The sequence below is a fragment of the Calidris pugnax genome, unplaced genomic scaffold, assembly GCF_001431845.1.
Source record: "Calidris pugnax isolate Ruff unplaced genomic scaffold, ASM143184v1 scaffold111, whole genome shotgun sequence".
NCBI classification, from domain to species: Eukaryota; Metazoa; Chordata; class Aves; order Charadriiformes; family Scolopacidae; genus Calidris; species Calidris pugnax.
Window position 1 is genome coordinate 6,276,676 of NW_015090872.1, and position 13,789 is coordinate 6,290,464.

Below are 13,789 nucleotides of genomic sequence, written 5' to 3' on the forward strand. Positions count from 1 at the left end.
TGAGCTCAGCCATGGTTAGGCATGTGGGTGGGTCTCTCCAAGTGAATAAGCTTGCTGTTCTTCAAAAACTTCCTGTTTTGTTTTGGTTTCTCCAGTTACAGTGTAAAATGATTTCTGAGATCTTCTAGTCTCTGGTCTTCTAAATGGAGATGGAGATTTTGGTCTCCCAAAAGGATGCTATAACTGTCAGAGGAATTAGAGAGCTTCTTCCCAGTAGGAGCAAACCACGGGATAAAACCTTAGTAAAGCAACCCAGGACTCAGTTTGCAGGTTGTGATTTAGCTGCTAATGAGAAGGAAGTGCAGCGAAATGTAGGGGTAAACCTATTTTTTTATGAACAGATTGGGTCCTGGAGGAGAGTCCCAAATGTCTTCTAAAGAAGAGCCTGTGAGAGGCTTTCCAGTTTAGCTTAGCTGCTTGCAATTACCTTGAGCAAGGAGCAAATAGAATAGGATGAGAGTTAAGGTGGTTGGGGTTTTATTTCTGTAAAGCTTCTAGTGTAAGGAGCAAAATCAGTAAGAAGTGACTGTTCTGGAACTCTCAGATAAAACACATGAAAGCTTTAGTTCCTTGGCGTTGGCAAAATAAGCTTGAATTTTCTTTGGGGACTTGAATCTGAATTTTGTTTGAAATTACCGACTGTTTTAAGCTCCATGTACAAGCAAGCAACAAAAACTTGGGATATGTTTTCTGGTTTTTGTTTGTTTGGTTGTTGGTTGGTTTTGTGTTGGTTTGTTGATTATTATTTTTTTTTATTTTTTTTTAATTTGTACTAGGTTTGTGTGATTTGGCAGTTGATCCAAAAGCACTTAATGATATCTCATATTTTTGCAAATCCCCTACTGCTGCTGCTTCACCTGGAGTCTTAATGGTACAACTAAAGGAGCAGTGTTTTAACCAGGATTTGTGTATTAGTATCTAGAATAGATGGCTTGAGGTGTGAGAGATTTCTAGGCTTGTGCTCAGTTGTCTGCTCTGTTTGGAAGTGGACCCAAGTGGCAAGGCTGAGCATGCTTGAAAATTAATGCATTGATAGGAGCCCAGCAGCCTCTTGGGATTGATTCCAGAGTTTGGATCCGGATTAAACTTTCCCCCAAGGACTTTGGGAAGTGGTATACAAGGGGACCTGGTGAAATTTGAGATGAGTCCAACTTCCTCAAGATGGCAAGAAGATGAATGTTTTTACCAAGGGCAAGAGAGTGGGAGGAAACGCCCAGTTTAGGGAGGGAAGGGGAAATATTTTATGGTGGGGTAGTGTCTGGGAATGAAAGGGATGGATTGTGTCTAGGTAGATATGAATCTTTCAGTTTTAATCCACATCTAGGAAGTAAATACAAAGAATCCTGCCGACTTCTGGAAACAGAAAGAGGGGAGGAGGTGCGGCGCTGGGCTTTTCAGCGTTGCTGCTGAGGCAGAAATCCCTGCTCTGCAGAGCTGCAGTCCAGCTGCGTAAGGGATGTGATGCACAGGGCTGGTACACAACGCCTCGGGAGCAGAGGTGAACAGAACAATGGGAATAGGTGGATTCTTTCAGCCTGTAGCTTTATAGGACTTAAGCGTGCTGCCAACAAAAGTGTCAAGTCAGCAAGTGGATCTCTCTGCTGCATGGGAAATGACAAAGTATTTCATCATTTTCCTTGAGGTTTTTTTTTTAGGTAACATTGTGACGTCTTGGTTGTGCATCACAAAATACTTTTTTGGGGGGGTGATTGCTGAAGAATAAAATTCAGACTGCTCTGTAAAATTGGGATTCTGCAAAATTTTTAGGTTGTATGTCTAAGATCCTCAACAGCCTTTGCAAGTCTTTACTGTGATTTCTCACTGCTGCAGTTTGTTTACTCTGCATTACATAGCCTAGGAATTGGCTCCCTGAGGAGCGCTGGTGGTGATTGACTAGAGCTAAGTAGATGAGTGAAATTCCCTCCACCCTCTTTCAGCTGCAGATAAGCGTGCAAGACATTCTTAAAAAGGAAACTAGAACATACACTGACTAGGTGTGATCAAATATTTTGCTCACAGGAAACTACTACTTGAATATTAAGGTGGGAAAACTGTTGAGATGAGCTTTTGTCTGTCCACTGTGCTGCGTGTTAGAAAGGCACTGTGAATATTCAAGTTGGAGGGGTAGGGAGTTAAACGTGGTATTGGCTGGAAATTAGTAGTCTGTTACTCAAAAAATCTGGAAGAACCCCTTTCTGTATTTGGCTTGGCTTAGCTTAGCTACCTTGCTTATTGCAAGAAGCAACCACTCAAGTTATGGAAGCTCTGTTTGAGCAGACAATGCTTCTGTCTTTCTGATAATGTGAGCTATTCCATATTGAAGAAAGAATCTATCAATATCTCAGTTGAGATAATGAAAGATCTATCCAGTGGGGTGCCTCAAATGTAGCTCTCTGAAGCTGTGCCCTGCTTTAAATGACAATGACACCATGCAGCTTGACATTTGCTGAAGTCAGCAGTATTGGACAGGGAGGAAAGTACTGAAAAGTGGGGTTTGGTTGTGTTGCTAGACATTGGAGGGTCCATACCAGAGAGCCCCATAGAAATCCTGGGTGTGCAGAATACGTGATAATGTGATTTAAACGCTTAGGGAAAATAGTCTTGGTGGTTGTAATGTTGATCAAGTAACTGTGGAATAAGAACTGTTCATATATATGCACACACCCTTCTCAAAGACCAGGTTTTGGGTCTAGTGTATGTACAGACTGACATCTTTGGAAAACAGCATCTAAAACTGTTGCTTATCTCAAGGGTAAGTTGCAGCAGTGGTGGGAAGCTGTGCTTCACCTTGTACCTCGGTGGGAGGGTGGTCTCCTAGCTTTGTGTGTGTCATTGCACTGAACCCCAACAGATCCTCGGGTGTAGGCAATACCAGTTTGGTGCAGATCAGGAGCTGTTTTAATATACAAAATAAGTGTTGGAAGGCAAAGCTCTTCCTCCTTTTGTTCTCTGCAGTTGAGGAATAATCAGAATTTGGCAGCCAGTCCCCTTGACTCCCTGCTCAATCTTGAAAGCTTTTCAGCTGATGGTGTTGCTTGGGTCTGCTTTTTGGTGTTGGGCTTTTGAGAACATCATCCAGGAATTTTCTCACTTGATTCAGACAGATGAAATGGACAAATACAGTAGAAAATCTAACAGATCTTCCTTTTAATCTATAGGGACTCTCGTGCTGCAATGTAACTCTTTTCCTTTGCTTGCTCTAACTTGTTTTAATTTGCCCTTTGCCCTCCTATAACTCTTCTTATGAATTCTTATATTCCGTAGTTGCACCATGCTTCAAAGAGTGGGTGTGGGGGGTTTATGTGTGTGGCTTCTTTTTTTTTTTCCTTTGTGTGTGTGTTTAACTGCTTGCCTTATTTAACTTGCAGATGATCTGAATTTCTTGTTCTGACTAAAATGCTACCTAACTGGAGTATTTTACCTTGGTGTCCGAAAGCTGGTATATTCTGATTTTTATGGAGGTAATGATGAGTTCGAGAGCTAACTTAACTCCTGGTGCTATTCTGACCCTGATTATTTATTGTCCTTGTGCCCTATGGCCATACTTTGGTGGTTACAGTGTCTGCAGCCTTTCACTGTGGATGACACACAGATATCCTGTCCAGCCTAGTGCTGCTCAACACAATAAAATGCTGCATGTCTGAAGTGACTGATAACCATCGACGGTTGCCGTCCAGTGAAGAGTTCAAGAAACAAGGCAGCTTTAATCACCTACCGGAGTAGTCTTCTCCAGTCCCTGCTTCTCCTCTTCACCTCCCCCTTTGTATTTTAATTGCTTCCTCTTATATTTAAAGATTTTAATTTTTTTAATCTAACTTTTCAACATTGCTGTACAAACTCAGTGCATAGGATTTCTGGATACCCTGCTGAGCTGTGGGCCTACAGTTCTTAGCTACTAAAATCTCTTGCTGAAATCTTGCTGTATTTTTCTTTTTTCCCGTTGTAGGTCTTTGTCTTCAGTTATGTTTACATGTCTTGGGAGTGAGGGGGTGCCTTTCCAAATGGTCTGTACTTCATGGCTCTTCAGATCTTTGTTGACATTTTGTTGTCCAGCTGGTAATAGGAGAACATAGGAAACTCTTGGCCTCAGTTTTAGGAAGCTGAGTGTTTGGGTTATTAATGACTTTAAGATCATAGAGTTCTGATGTCTCATGATTTCTGGCATCTCATAGAGGTGATATGGTATGACTTCCACCCCCCCTTCTCTCTCTGTTTATACGGTTGGTTTTTTTTTTTTCAATTACTTGTCAAATAAATTGCTGTACACAAGTTCAGAGTAAAGAAATTACTATCTATGTACAAGGGGTGGATCTCGGACTTCTTCCTGTTTTAAACTGTCTGAATTTTCAAAATAACTAAGCATAGCTAGATACTCTAATGAAAGTCTGCATAAAATCTGACTTTCAGAAATGAATTCTTTCTACACAAGGACAACTTTTTTCAAGAGTCCAATTCAGAATAATTTTTAATTTTTTTCACTAAAACTCTAAAATGCAGCTCTAGGGAAGTTATTTTTATATGCATTGGAAAATACTTAGAAATACTTAAACAATGTAGGATGTCCAGACTTAATATTTGTGTGAAGTAGGATGCACTGTCATTTTGATAATCCTCGAATTAGACAAGCTCTTTTACTTGAACCTCTGGCAGGTGGCAGGAGTCAGGAATTACAGGCATTCCTGCTTTGGGCTGTGCTTGTTTTAAAAGGCACCCTGCTTCTGGCTGAAAAATACTTCTTACTGAGTTAAAGTAAATGAATTAACCAAGGGGCAAAACTCAAAGTTTAGCTAAAAAGGAAAACAATTACAGCTGGAGGGAACAACTCAACTCCAAAGCTTACAGCCTTTGTGGGTGGACAGAAGCTTGCCCTCTTGTTACTTTTTATGAATTTGTCTTATTCTCCAAGCCTACAAATACCTGCATATGTGGACTTTTACTTGGACAAGAAGTTCTGCTGAGTTCAACAGAACTATGTCTGAGTGGAAACACATGGGCTGTAGCCTTAATGGGTATGGCTCTTAAAATTGTGCTGCTTGTGTAAGCCTAAAGGGGTGTTGATGTGGCATGATGTGCAGACTGGAATAGCTAATCCCAGTGAAAGTCACCCAGACTTTCCTCCCTCCCCCCAGCATAGAAACCATAGTTCAAGTGTGGTGGTGTGTGTTTGCAAATTACTGACATGCACTGATTTCTCCTGTTTAGCATAGGTAATGTGTTGTCTCCTAAGCTGACCATGGCCAAAGGGCTGAAGGGAAGGGATGCTGTGTGTTAAGTAGGCAGCACAGGCAACCTTTTAAGCTTGCATATCTGAATTTTAAACATGGTGGCATGATTTCAGTTGGTCACTTATGCTTTGAGTATTTTGGTTTGTTTTGGGTTTGTCTTTCCCTCCTCCCACCCCCTTAGCTGGGTGAACTGAAGGACTCTCTCTTTTTTTTTAGGTTGTATTTTATGTGCTTAGGTGATGGTGGAAGGTGTCCAGGCGACCGGCTTGGGTTATTTTCATACTTCACATGAAAAACCTGTGCAGGATTGGAGATATGTATGTAATCCAGGACTGCAGTATATATAAACTCACTTTTCTTTATTTTACAGGAGGCTTACCCCATTTGGAAGGAGAATTTTTTTTTTCTTTACTATTCTTTAATTTCTTAAAATTATTGTGATCATGCTTATTGCATAGCCTAATAGATCCCAAATAGATCCTCTTCTAAATAATACAGGAGACAGTATGCAGAAATATTTGTATTCCCTGCTTACAGGTGGGATTGACCTAAGGAGATGTTAAATGTTTGGTTATGTTGCAGGAGGTCTGATAGCCATGACTAAAGTTACTGAGTCCAGGGTGTCTTCTAGTCCAATGCGCTCCACCATCCTGGGATCCTGTAATGTTACTGGGATGAGAAATAGTCGCCTCTTTTCCCAGAAAAAAACAATGACTGAATAGCAAGTTATCTCAAAATCAGATTGATTTGTTATAGTGCTAAAAGCCATGGCATGGTAATTAGAGCTTAGGAACTATATTGCCTGGGAACCTATCTTGGTAACTGTTGATATCTTTGGTTGAACCCTTGCTTTTCACATTGAGTATATGGTGCACATTATCATTTTATCTGTGGGCTTCTGAGTGTTTGATGTATTTAGCTGCACAGTAGCTCTGGTGAAAAACCTCTTCAAAACAGACTTACGGGATTTGTCTCCATTTTAGAAATGGAGTTGGAGGGATTGTGGAGGCTGTAAGACCTGCCACCAGCACCCTGGCTCTACCTGGGAATGTGGGTCTGAGCCCATGTTGAAATGAATGTACGTGTCCTGCCCTCATGGCTTAGAAGGGACCGGAGTGATGTCCAAACTGAGCTTATTCCTCCTGAAAGGAGTGCAGTCCAGATGTACATGAGCTGGGTGGAAAGTCTGATGCACGAAGAAGTTTTTCAGTCTCTATTTTTTTTGATGAGAAAAGAGGCTCGAGATGCAAACCAAATCACACCTTTCATTGTGATGAGTGAGTTAGATATCTCTTTCGGCTTCAGCCCTGATCTTAGCTGAGGGGCATGGGTGGAGCCCTTTATTTCTTGGCACTTCTTTGTAATGGCACAAGCAGGGCGCCTACATCAGGTATTGTATCAGCTGCCTTCTGAGCAACTGGCAAAGCTGCGCGGTCTTGCAGTCAGCAATATCTTGATTAATAATTATGATAAAAGCACTTCTGTTGAGCTTAAGTGCTTTATTTCCACCTACTAAATCCTTTGCTAGGAAGGTTTGAAAAACTAGGTTGATACATTTACAGTGTCTGTCTTCTGATTTGAATAGGCATCAAGCACTCTGGAAAACATTTATCCTGCTATCCTTAAGAGAGCTGTTCTCCAAAAGGAATCTGGATCCTTAACTGGTCTAGCACTGAAATATCACTGTATGCTGCTTCCTACTGGTCCTGCAACTGTTAGCCCTGGTGCATCAGTTGTGGTGCGGTTAAGGACAAAGTACAGAATTAGCAAAGTGCCTTGCAAAATCTTCTTGTTGCTGACAACCACGGTAGTTTATTAATTTCATCATCTCATATCTTTGGAGAATAAGCAGTGGTGGTGGTGGTTTGCAGGGCTTTTTGAGGAGCTGGACAATGCTCTTGAGCTGCATAGATTGTGCAGTGAGAAAATTTTGTCCATATGTGTGCGTGACATGCACATTCTTTTGGAGATACAAAGAAGGTTTTTGATAGGGGTGAAGGCATCTAGGTGTTCTACATCTGAAGAGTGTAATTTTTATTTTCTCAAGTGGAGAAACTCTCAAAACTTTTTCTGAGAGGTTGATAAGTGGGTAGTTAATAGCTGAAGCGCTGTATTCTAGGGGATTTTTGGCGTGGAAGTCCCCTTGAGAACTTCTCTTCATTTGCATTACTTCCCTCGCAGTGAGGGTCTCATTGCAGATCTATCTCATAATCTCATCAATTAACATTATGGACTTAAAAGCAGGCTGTGGCAGAAGAAGTGGGGTGGGTTCTCGCTGCAGGGCAGGGTGAGAAGAGCCTCAGTTTAGGTGGGTTGGTGAACCTTCCCCATCACATCAGCTCTACTGCGCATGGTGGAGCATTTGCATTGCCCTCTTGTGGCAAGTGCCCTGGAGCTGCTGGGGTCAGGCGGCCTCTTGTCCACATGTTCATTAGAGACATCTGTCCTTCCTACAGCAGAACCGTGATTAAACAATTCTGCAGTTTTCAGTCTGGTTTTCAATTCAGCAGCCTCTCCAGTGAAACCATGTTTCTCCTAATCTAGAAGCATGAGTTAGCATGAATACCTGAAAGTGAAGCTGATGGGATGTAAGAAGTGAAACTGATCATTCAAGATACATTATTGAAACAATGTTGCAAAATGCATACTCTACGATCTAATTGTAGCTCTCTAATTATTTGCAGTTAAATTTGCCTGCAGGTTTCTTAATGCCTCAGAGATATTAATAGTTCAGAAACTTGACGGAGGGAAAAAAAACCAGAGAACAAAGGCACTAAAAATTAAATAATCTGTTCTTTCAGCTGTGTGTGCATTTCTCTTCTTTTGGCCATTCTCCTTCTGCCAGGAATTGGTGGTGGGACTACATCCTGCAGTTGTTTAAAGCAACCCCGCAGCAAAACACGAGCATGTGCTAAACTCTGGGCTACCAACCTGGCAAGAATTAAATTCTGAAATAAATGTTGCGGTGTTTTTCTCCCTGTAAATGGTGAAAGGACACTCTGTGTGTGCAAACACACACTCTGCAGACCCCTCCCGGAGAGCGATGCCTTGCAGACGTGCCGGCAGCCCCTTGCTCTCTTTGTTCTCGCCATCCCCAGCGTGGCTGGGGCGAAGGGGTTTTATTGCAGCAGCGGGTGAATTCCTGCGTGCGCCTTCCCCGGGCCTGCTGCCCCTCTAATTGTTGTGTTGTCAGAAGGCGTGTGCCTCCAAAGCCTTATCTGATTCCTCCAAAAGCCTTGCAAGCAATTCAGATGTTGACCCCTTGAGCGCAAACAACTCTCCGCCTGCCTTGGGGCATAGCTTCCAGACAAGGTTTAGTGCTCGTGTGTGCAAACCTGGTGTCTGGCTTTGTCACCGGGGATGGAGCACCTGCCTGGGGAGGGGAACAAGGGGCCAGGGAAGGTGAAAGGCTGGTGGGACTTGGAGGGGGAGAAGGGGAGTCCAACAGCTGCTTGTGTCAGCACGGGGATAAGTGCAAGGAGATTAATAGTTATTTAAAGAGCAAATGGGGACATGGCATTCAGCTGTGGCATGTGAATGTATAAATGTGGTGGAATGGCTGCTCTGCTGGTAACATTTAGACAGATGGTCCCTGGACTGAAAGGAATGAGAAGGATCTTTGATTCTCTTGAGGATATCTTAAATTTTAATGGGCCGCTTATTTTTTTAATTGACTTCCAGGCAGCACTTTCAGCATTTCCAGACTGTGCTGTCTTGTTAACGCTGACTGCCCGTTTGGTCATCTTTCTCCGTCATCTTAAATAGCCTGGGATTAGAGGGAATAGTTTTTAAGTGAAAGCTGAAACACTATTGTTTTGCTGTCTCTATGTCTGAGCTGGTTTAGGAGACTGTTTTCATCACAGCCGTCTTTTCATCATTCTGCTGGTTAGGGAGTGTGTCTGATGCTAATCACCATGAGAAATGAAACAACTGAGTGATACTTTTGTGTTTTTGAGAAGTCTTCAGGTCTTACTCAGGTATTCTGGGGCAGGAGGGCAGGGAGATTTGTTGGTTTTTTTATTAAATATAAATTTGTTGAGTCAGAAAAAGACTGTTCCTGGTGCAGTACACCAGTATTTTGGCTCTTTCCATACAGAATTAGCTTCAAGGGAAAACATGTACCAAATGTCTGTTAAATAGGTCTTGGTTGGCTGAGTAGCCCATGGGACATGAGAAGTAACTGTCACCTGCATTACCAAAGCTGGTAGACCAAACCAGTCTAGATCACTTTCTCCTGTATTTGCTATTTTAGCATGCTTTGTGTCCAATCTCAGATACTTGCTTGCTCATCTAACAGGGGAGCTGGGCATCTATAACATCCCCACTATTATAGATGGGGAAACTGAGGCGGAGAGGGCAAATGACTAACCTGAGGCAATACAGAGAGTCACTGGTTCACCCAGGATTAAGACTCAATATGTAATTGCTTTTATTACTCTGCTGCCTGAAGGCCTCAGACAAAACGGAGGCCCATTAAGCAGAGCGCTTTTTGCGTAGCGAGGAGCAATCCTTGCCCTGCAGACCTTGCTGCCTGAAGTAGGCAGCCTTGTGGGTGGAGGGGGAGGCGAGGTGGCTTGCCCAAGGACACAGCACGTCGCTGGCAGAGAAAGGGAAGGAACCAGCTCTCCCTTCTCTGTGCAGATCATCCCAGCTCCCATAGATGAAGTCCCATTGCCATTCCTCACCAGATCTTCTCTTTCCCACCACGGCTAATATTAGCAAACTGATACATTTCTGAAAAGTCTGATGTGCTTTGCTGAGGACCCAATAGCACCAGGTTCACATTGGGCTTTTAATTAAAACTCAATAAAACTGTAACAACTTCTGGTGAAACAGAGACAGAAACTGAAGGAAGAGCTCTATTCGGTGGCTCAAATGTCTTTACTTCCTTCCTCCCCTTCTGGAAGGATAGCTGAGAGCGTGAAGTGTTTGGGTGTAGGGGGGGCACTTCATCCTTGCAAAGGGATGAATTTGTTTTCCTCCATGGCTGAAGTGACTGGAGAAACTAGGTGTTAAATGACTTGTCCAAGGTGCCTGGGGAAGCTTGTTAGGTACCTTGTGCCATTCCCTTTCAGGTCCTTGCAGGAGTGGTGATGTGCTTGAAGGTTCATTAGGGCTGGTGGGATTCGAGGAAGCGTGGGGGTTTTTTTGGGGTTTTTTTGGTTTTTTTTTTTCCATAGTTTTTGCTGTTGGTGCTCTAACTCAGGGAGACTTTGTCACTAGGCTGGTAATACAGAGTTGTCTCTGGAGGAGCAACTGTTGGAAAGAAGAGGGAAGCTGGGAGCAAACTGGCTGAAGTACTGAGAGACACATGAGCTTGATGGCTGTGGATGGGATTGAAGATGTAGGACATGGAGAGGCATGAGGTGCCTGGACCCCTTGAACAAGGGGAGGAGCCTGAGTCCCTTCTGCCATGTCAGCTGCTGACTGCAGAACCAGGAGTGTGTATTGCTTTGTGTTCCTGGATGCTCCCAGAGCTGGTGGGGATGGGTAGCACAAACATTTTGGATGCTGCTCTCCCTAAGCTGGGAACAAACAATGTCTTTTGGACATACACAAGGATGAGACTACATGTACCTGGCTGAACCCCACATACCAATGACTTGGCCCTGTCTCCGTGGCCAACCCTGGGTCCTTTGGAGGAATAAAAGATTGGGGTAGTTGTACAACTTTCCTCAGAGTACTTTCCCAGCTTTCAACTGTTTGTGGTTCAGAGTTTTAGAATCAGATATGTTGCCTTCTTCAGCAGAAATTGTCTGGTGCCTTTTTGCACGTAGGTAGGCTTTTACTATCTGCAGCACGTTGTGGCAGAAAATCCATGTTTATTTGTGGGCTTTGTGAAGATCCGCTCTGCATGTGTTTAAACCAAGATTCTGGTCAAGATGTTTTCTTGTCTGCCAACTCCTCTATTAAAAGAGCATGAAAAATCGTTTCTTATTTGCTTTTTTTTTCATACTCTTTAGGAATTTATTAATTTCTGTTATACTGCATTCCACCTCTCTTGTCACTGTCTGTTTTGCAGGCTGAAAAGTTGTCAGCTGCTGCTGCATTACAGGACAGCATAGAAGGAGTTTGCTCATTTTCATCACCTTTTTCTGAAATGTGTTCCCCTTTCATCTGTTTGAGTTGGGGGAGCGGGGCTGCGCATAGAATTTAGGGCATTAGGCATGTTATTTTCCTGCTAACTTCTTCCTGATCTAACCTTTCCTTTTCTGTACTCCATTCTCTAGCCTTTGTTTTAATTTCTTCAATTGTTTCATATGTCTTTTGTTCATGGTGGCTACTTTTGAGGCTGCATACTTTACAACTGCTGCTGCTTAAGTATGGGGGGACCTTCCATGCTGTGAGCTACTATGCTGCTTGATGACACCTTTAATTCGTCTCTGCTACTATCTGTGACAGTCACTGGGAATTGAGTGTATGGTGCAATCTGGTTAAGTGCTATGAATCTTTTCTCCAGTAAGTCACACTTCAGTACAGTTACTACCTGACCTAGAGGTCTTTAAATGTCACTGTGCATGCCAGCATCAGATCCACAAGAGGAGGAGCAGTCTTTGTGTAGAGTTGCAAGACCATCAGAGATGATTTAGCCTTGTAGAAGCTAGAGCTAGTTGTACTGTAATGAAGCTGGTGATTTTTATCAGGTTATAGCAGTCTCTTCAAAAGGGTCTCGGTCTGGGTGTTGCTAGACATAGGGAGCCTGTCTCCTTGTGATGATCACTGCCCTGCAAGTCACCTTGTTATGTGCAAGCTCTTTTCCCAGCTTGGCTGTTGATCTCCTTTGTGGCTGTGAGAAGCTTTACTTCTTTGTGTTTCAGTCACCAATGTAAAATGGAGTGTATCCTTTTCACATCTCCCTCTTCTTGGTGTGAAATACGTTCAATGGTGCTGTGATAATGCTGGTGCATCCTCCATCATGCAGGCCATGCCATGGCTAGCCAGCCTGTGCTAGTTTTGCTTCTGTAACACTTTTGTGCATCTCTTTGCCTCTAGCCGCAGTATACGAACCTGGGGCTCCTGAACAGCATGGACCAGCAGATCCAGAATGGCTCTTCCTCCACCAGTCCCTACAACACGGAACACGCACAGAACAGCGTCACGGCCCCCTCGCCGTATGCCCAGCCCAGCTCGACCTTTGATGCCCTCTCGCCCTCCCCAGCCATCCCTTCCAACACAGACTATCCAGGACCTCACAGCTTCGATGTATCATTTCAACAGTCCAGCACAGCAAAATCAGCAACGTGGACGGTAAGGTCGCAGCATCACTTTGCTCCTTCTCTGGCTGTGGTCCTGATGCATGTAGTGACACTATTTATACGATACATATCCAGGCTTGTGTAAGAATGGAGTGACCTGTGTCCTCTTCTGTGCATGACAGGTCATGCAGAAAGGAGAGATTTATCTTGGCTGCTCTGTGAGGGTGTGGTGGGAATTTAACCCTCAATAATATCACTAAATCCCAGGTGAATAAAATTCTTTGCAAAAAGATAGTTGCCTAAAGACTGTATGCGATGAAACAATGGCTCTCCAGTTGGGTCTAGCAGGAACCTTCCCTTTGCTTTCTTCAGCATCCATGGGTTTGTGTGAAGTTTGGCGTGCAGGACATTGCCAGTAGGATGAAGGTGGTGCTCCCCACTCAGACCCATGGAGTGTGGGGCTTTGTCCTCCTCCATGTCGATCCCCTCTTGCAACTGGTGTGGGAACTCCAGTGTCACCAGCTTGAGTCAGTCAGCCCTGTGCTATTTGGATTGTTTCTGTTAATTGGATGGAGCTTTTGTATTTTGTTCTCTGGGTTTTTTTATTACTTAATGCTCTGCTTCTGCTGACAGAATAGAGGATACTCCCTTTCTTATAAAAAAAAAAAATAAACGTGCAGAGCTTGAAGGCCAGTACTTGGATTTTGGTGGCACTGTCTTGATTGTTCAAGCTATAGAACCTTCATAGCCCAGGACACAGCACTGCTGGAGATGTACATCCTGTTGTGTTTTAGGGCTCTAGAGTAGAGATGTTTGCAGTAGAGAATACTATAGTCTTAAAGATGTTCAATATTTGCTTTCCTCTCCTTCAGGTACTTGGATTAAGTGCAGTGAATAATGCTTTACCTCATGCCACCTGAATAAAAGCAGGGACTTTATTATTTTTTTTTAATTTTTTAAAAGAGAAAAAGAGACACTTTTTATCAAAAGATAAGAGCATTAAAATAGTGTGGATTTTCTTTTTTTTTTTTAATCTGAGGAACTATTTTGATCTCAAATTTAAGTACAATCTAGCAGGAGTTGCAACTAACAAATCCCCAGTCACTGCTGCCAGTAAAGTGGTGGAGCCCGTGTGCTCCACTGTGGACAAAGATAACAGATAACAATAAATCACTGTAAGTTTACATCTTTGTATTTTAAAAGCCATTTCCAGTAAAATTGTCTAAAACTGATAACAATAACTTCGTTCAGGAAATTGTTTCATGGGTTTAAAATGTGATATGTCTGCTCAAGACCAAAGCTTTCATTTTTTTATGCATAAAAGGGTGAAGGATTTTTAAGTGATCTTGAAATTGCACCTTTTCCTTA

The 13,789-nt window shown here is 43.0% G+C and overlaps 1 protein-coding gene across 3 annotated transcripts in view; it reads left to right on the forward strand.

Annotated features, from left to right (window-relative positions):
* Positions 1 to 13,789, forward strand: part of TP63 (tumor protein p63) — a 68,976-nt gene that overhangs the window by 6,667 nt on the left and 48,520 nt on the right. For all 3 annotated transcript variants that reach the window (XM_014945740.1, XM_014945741.1, XM_014945742.1), the window contains exon 2: positions 12,219 to 12,473. In XM_014945740.1, coding sequence (XP_014801226.1) covers positions 12,219 to 12,473 — 255 coding nt within the window. The remainder of the gene's footprint in view (positions 1 to 12,218; positions 12,474 to 13,789) is intronic.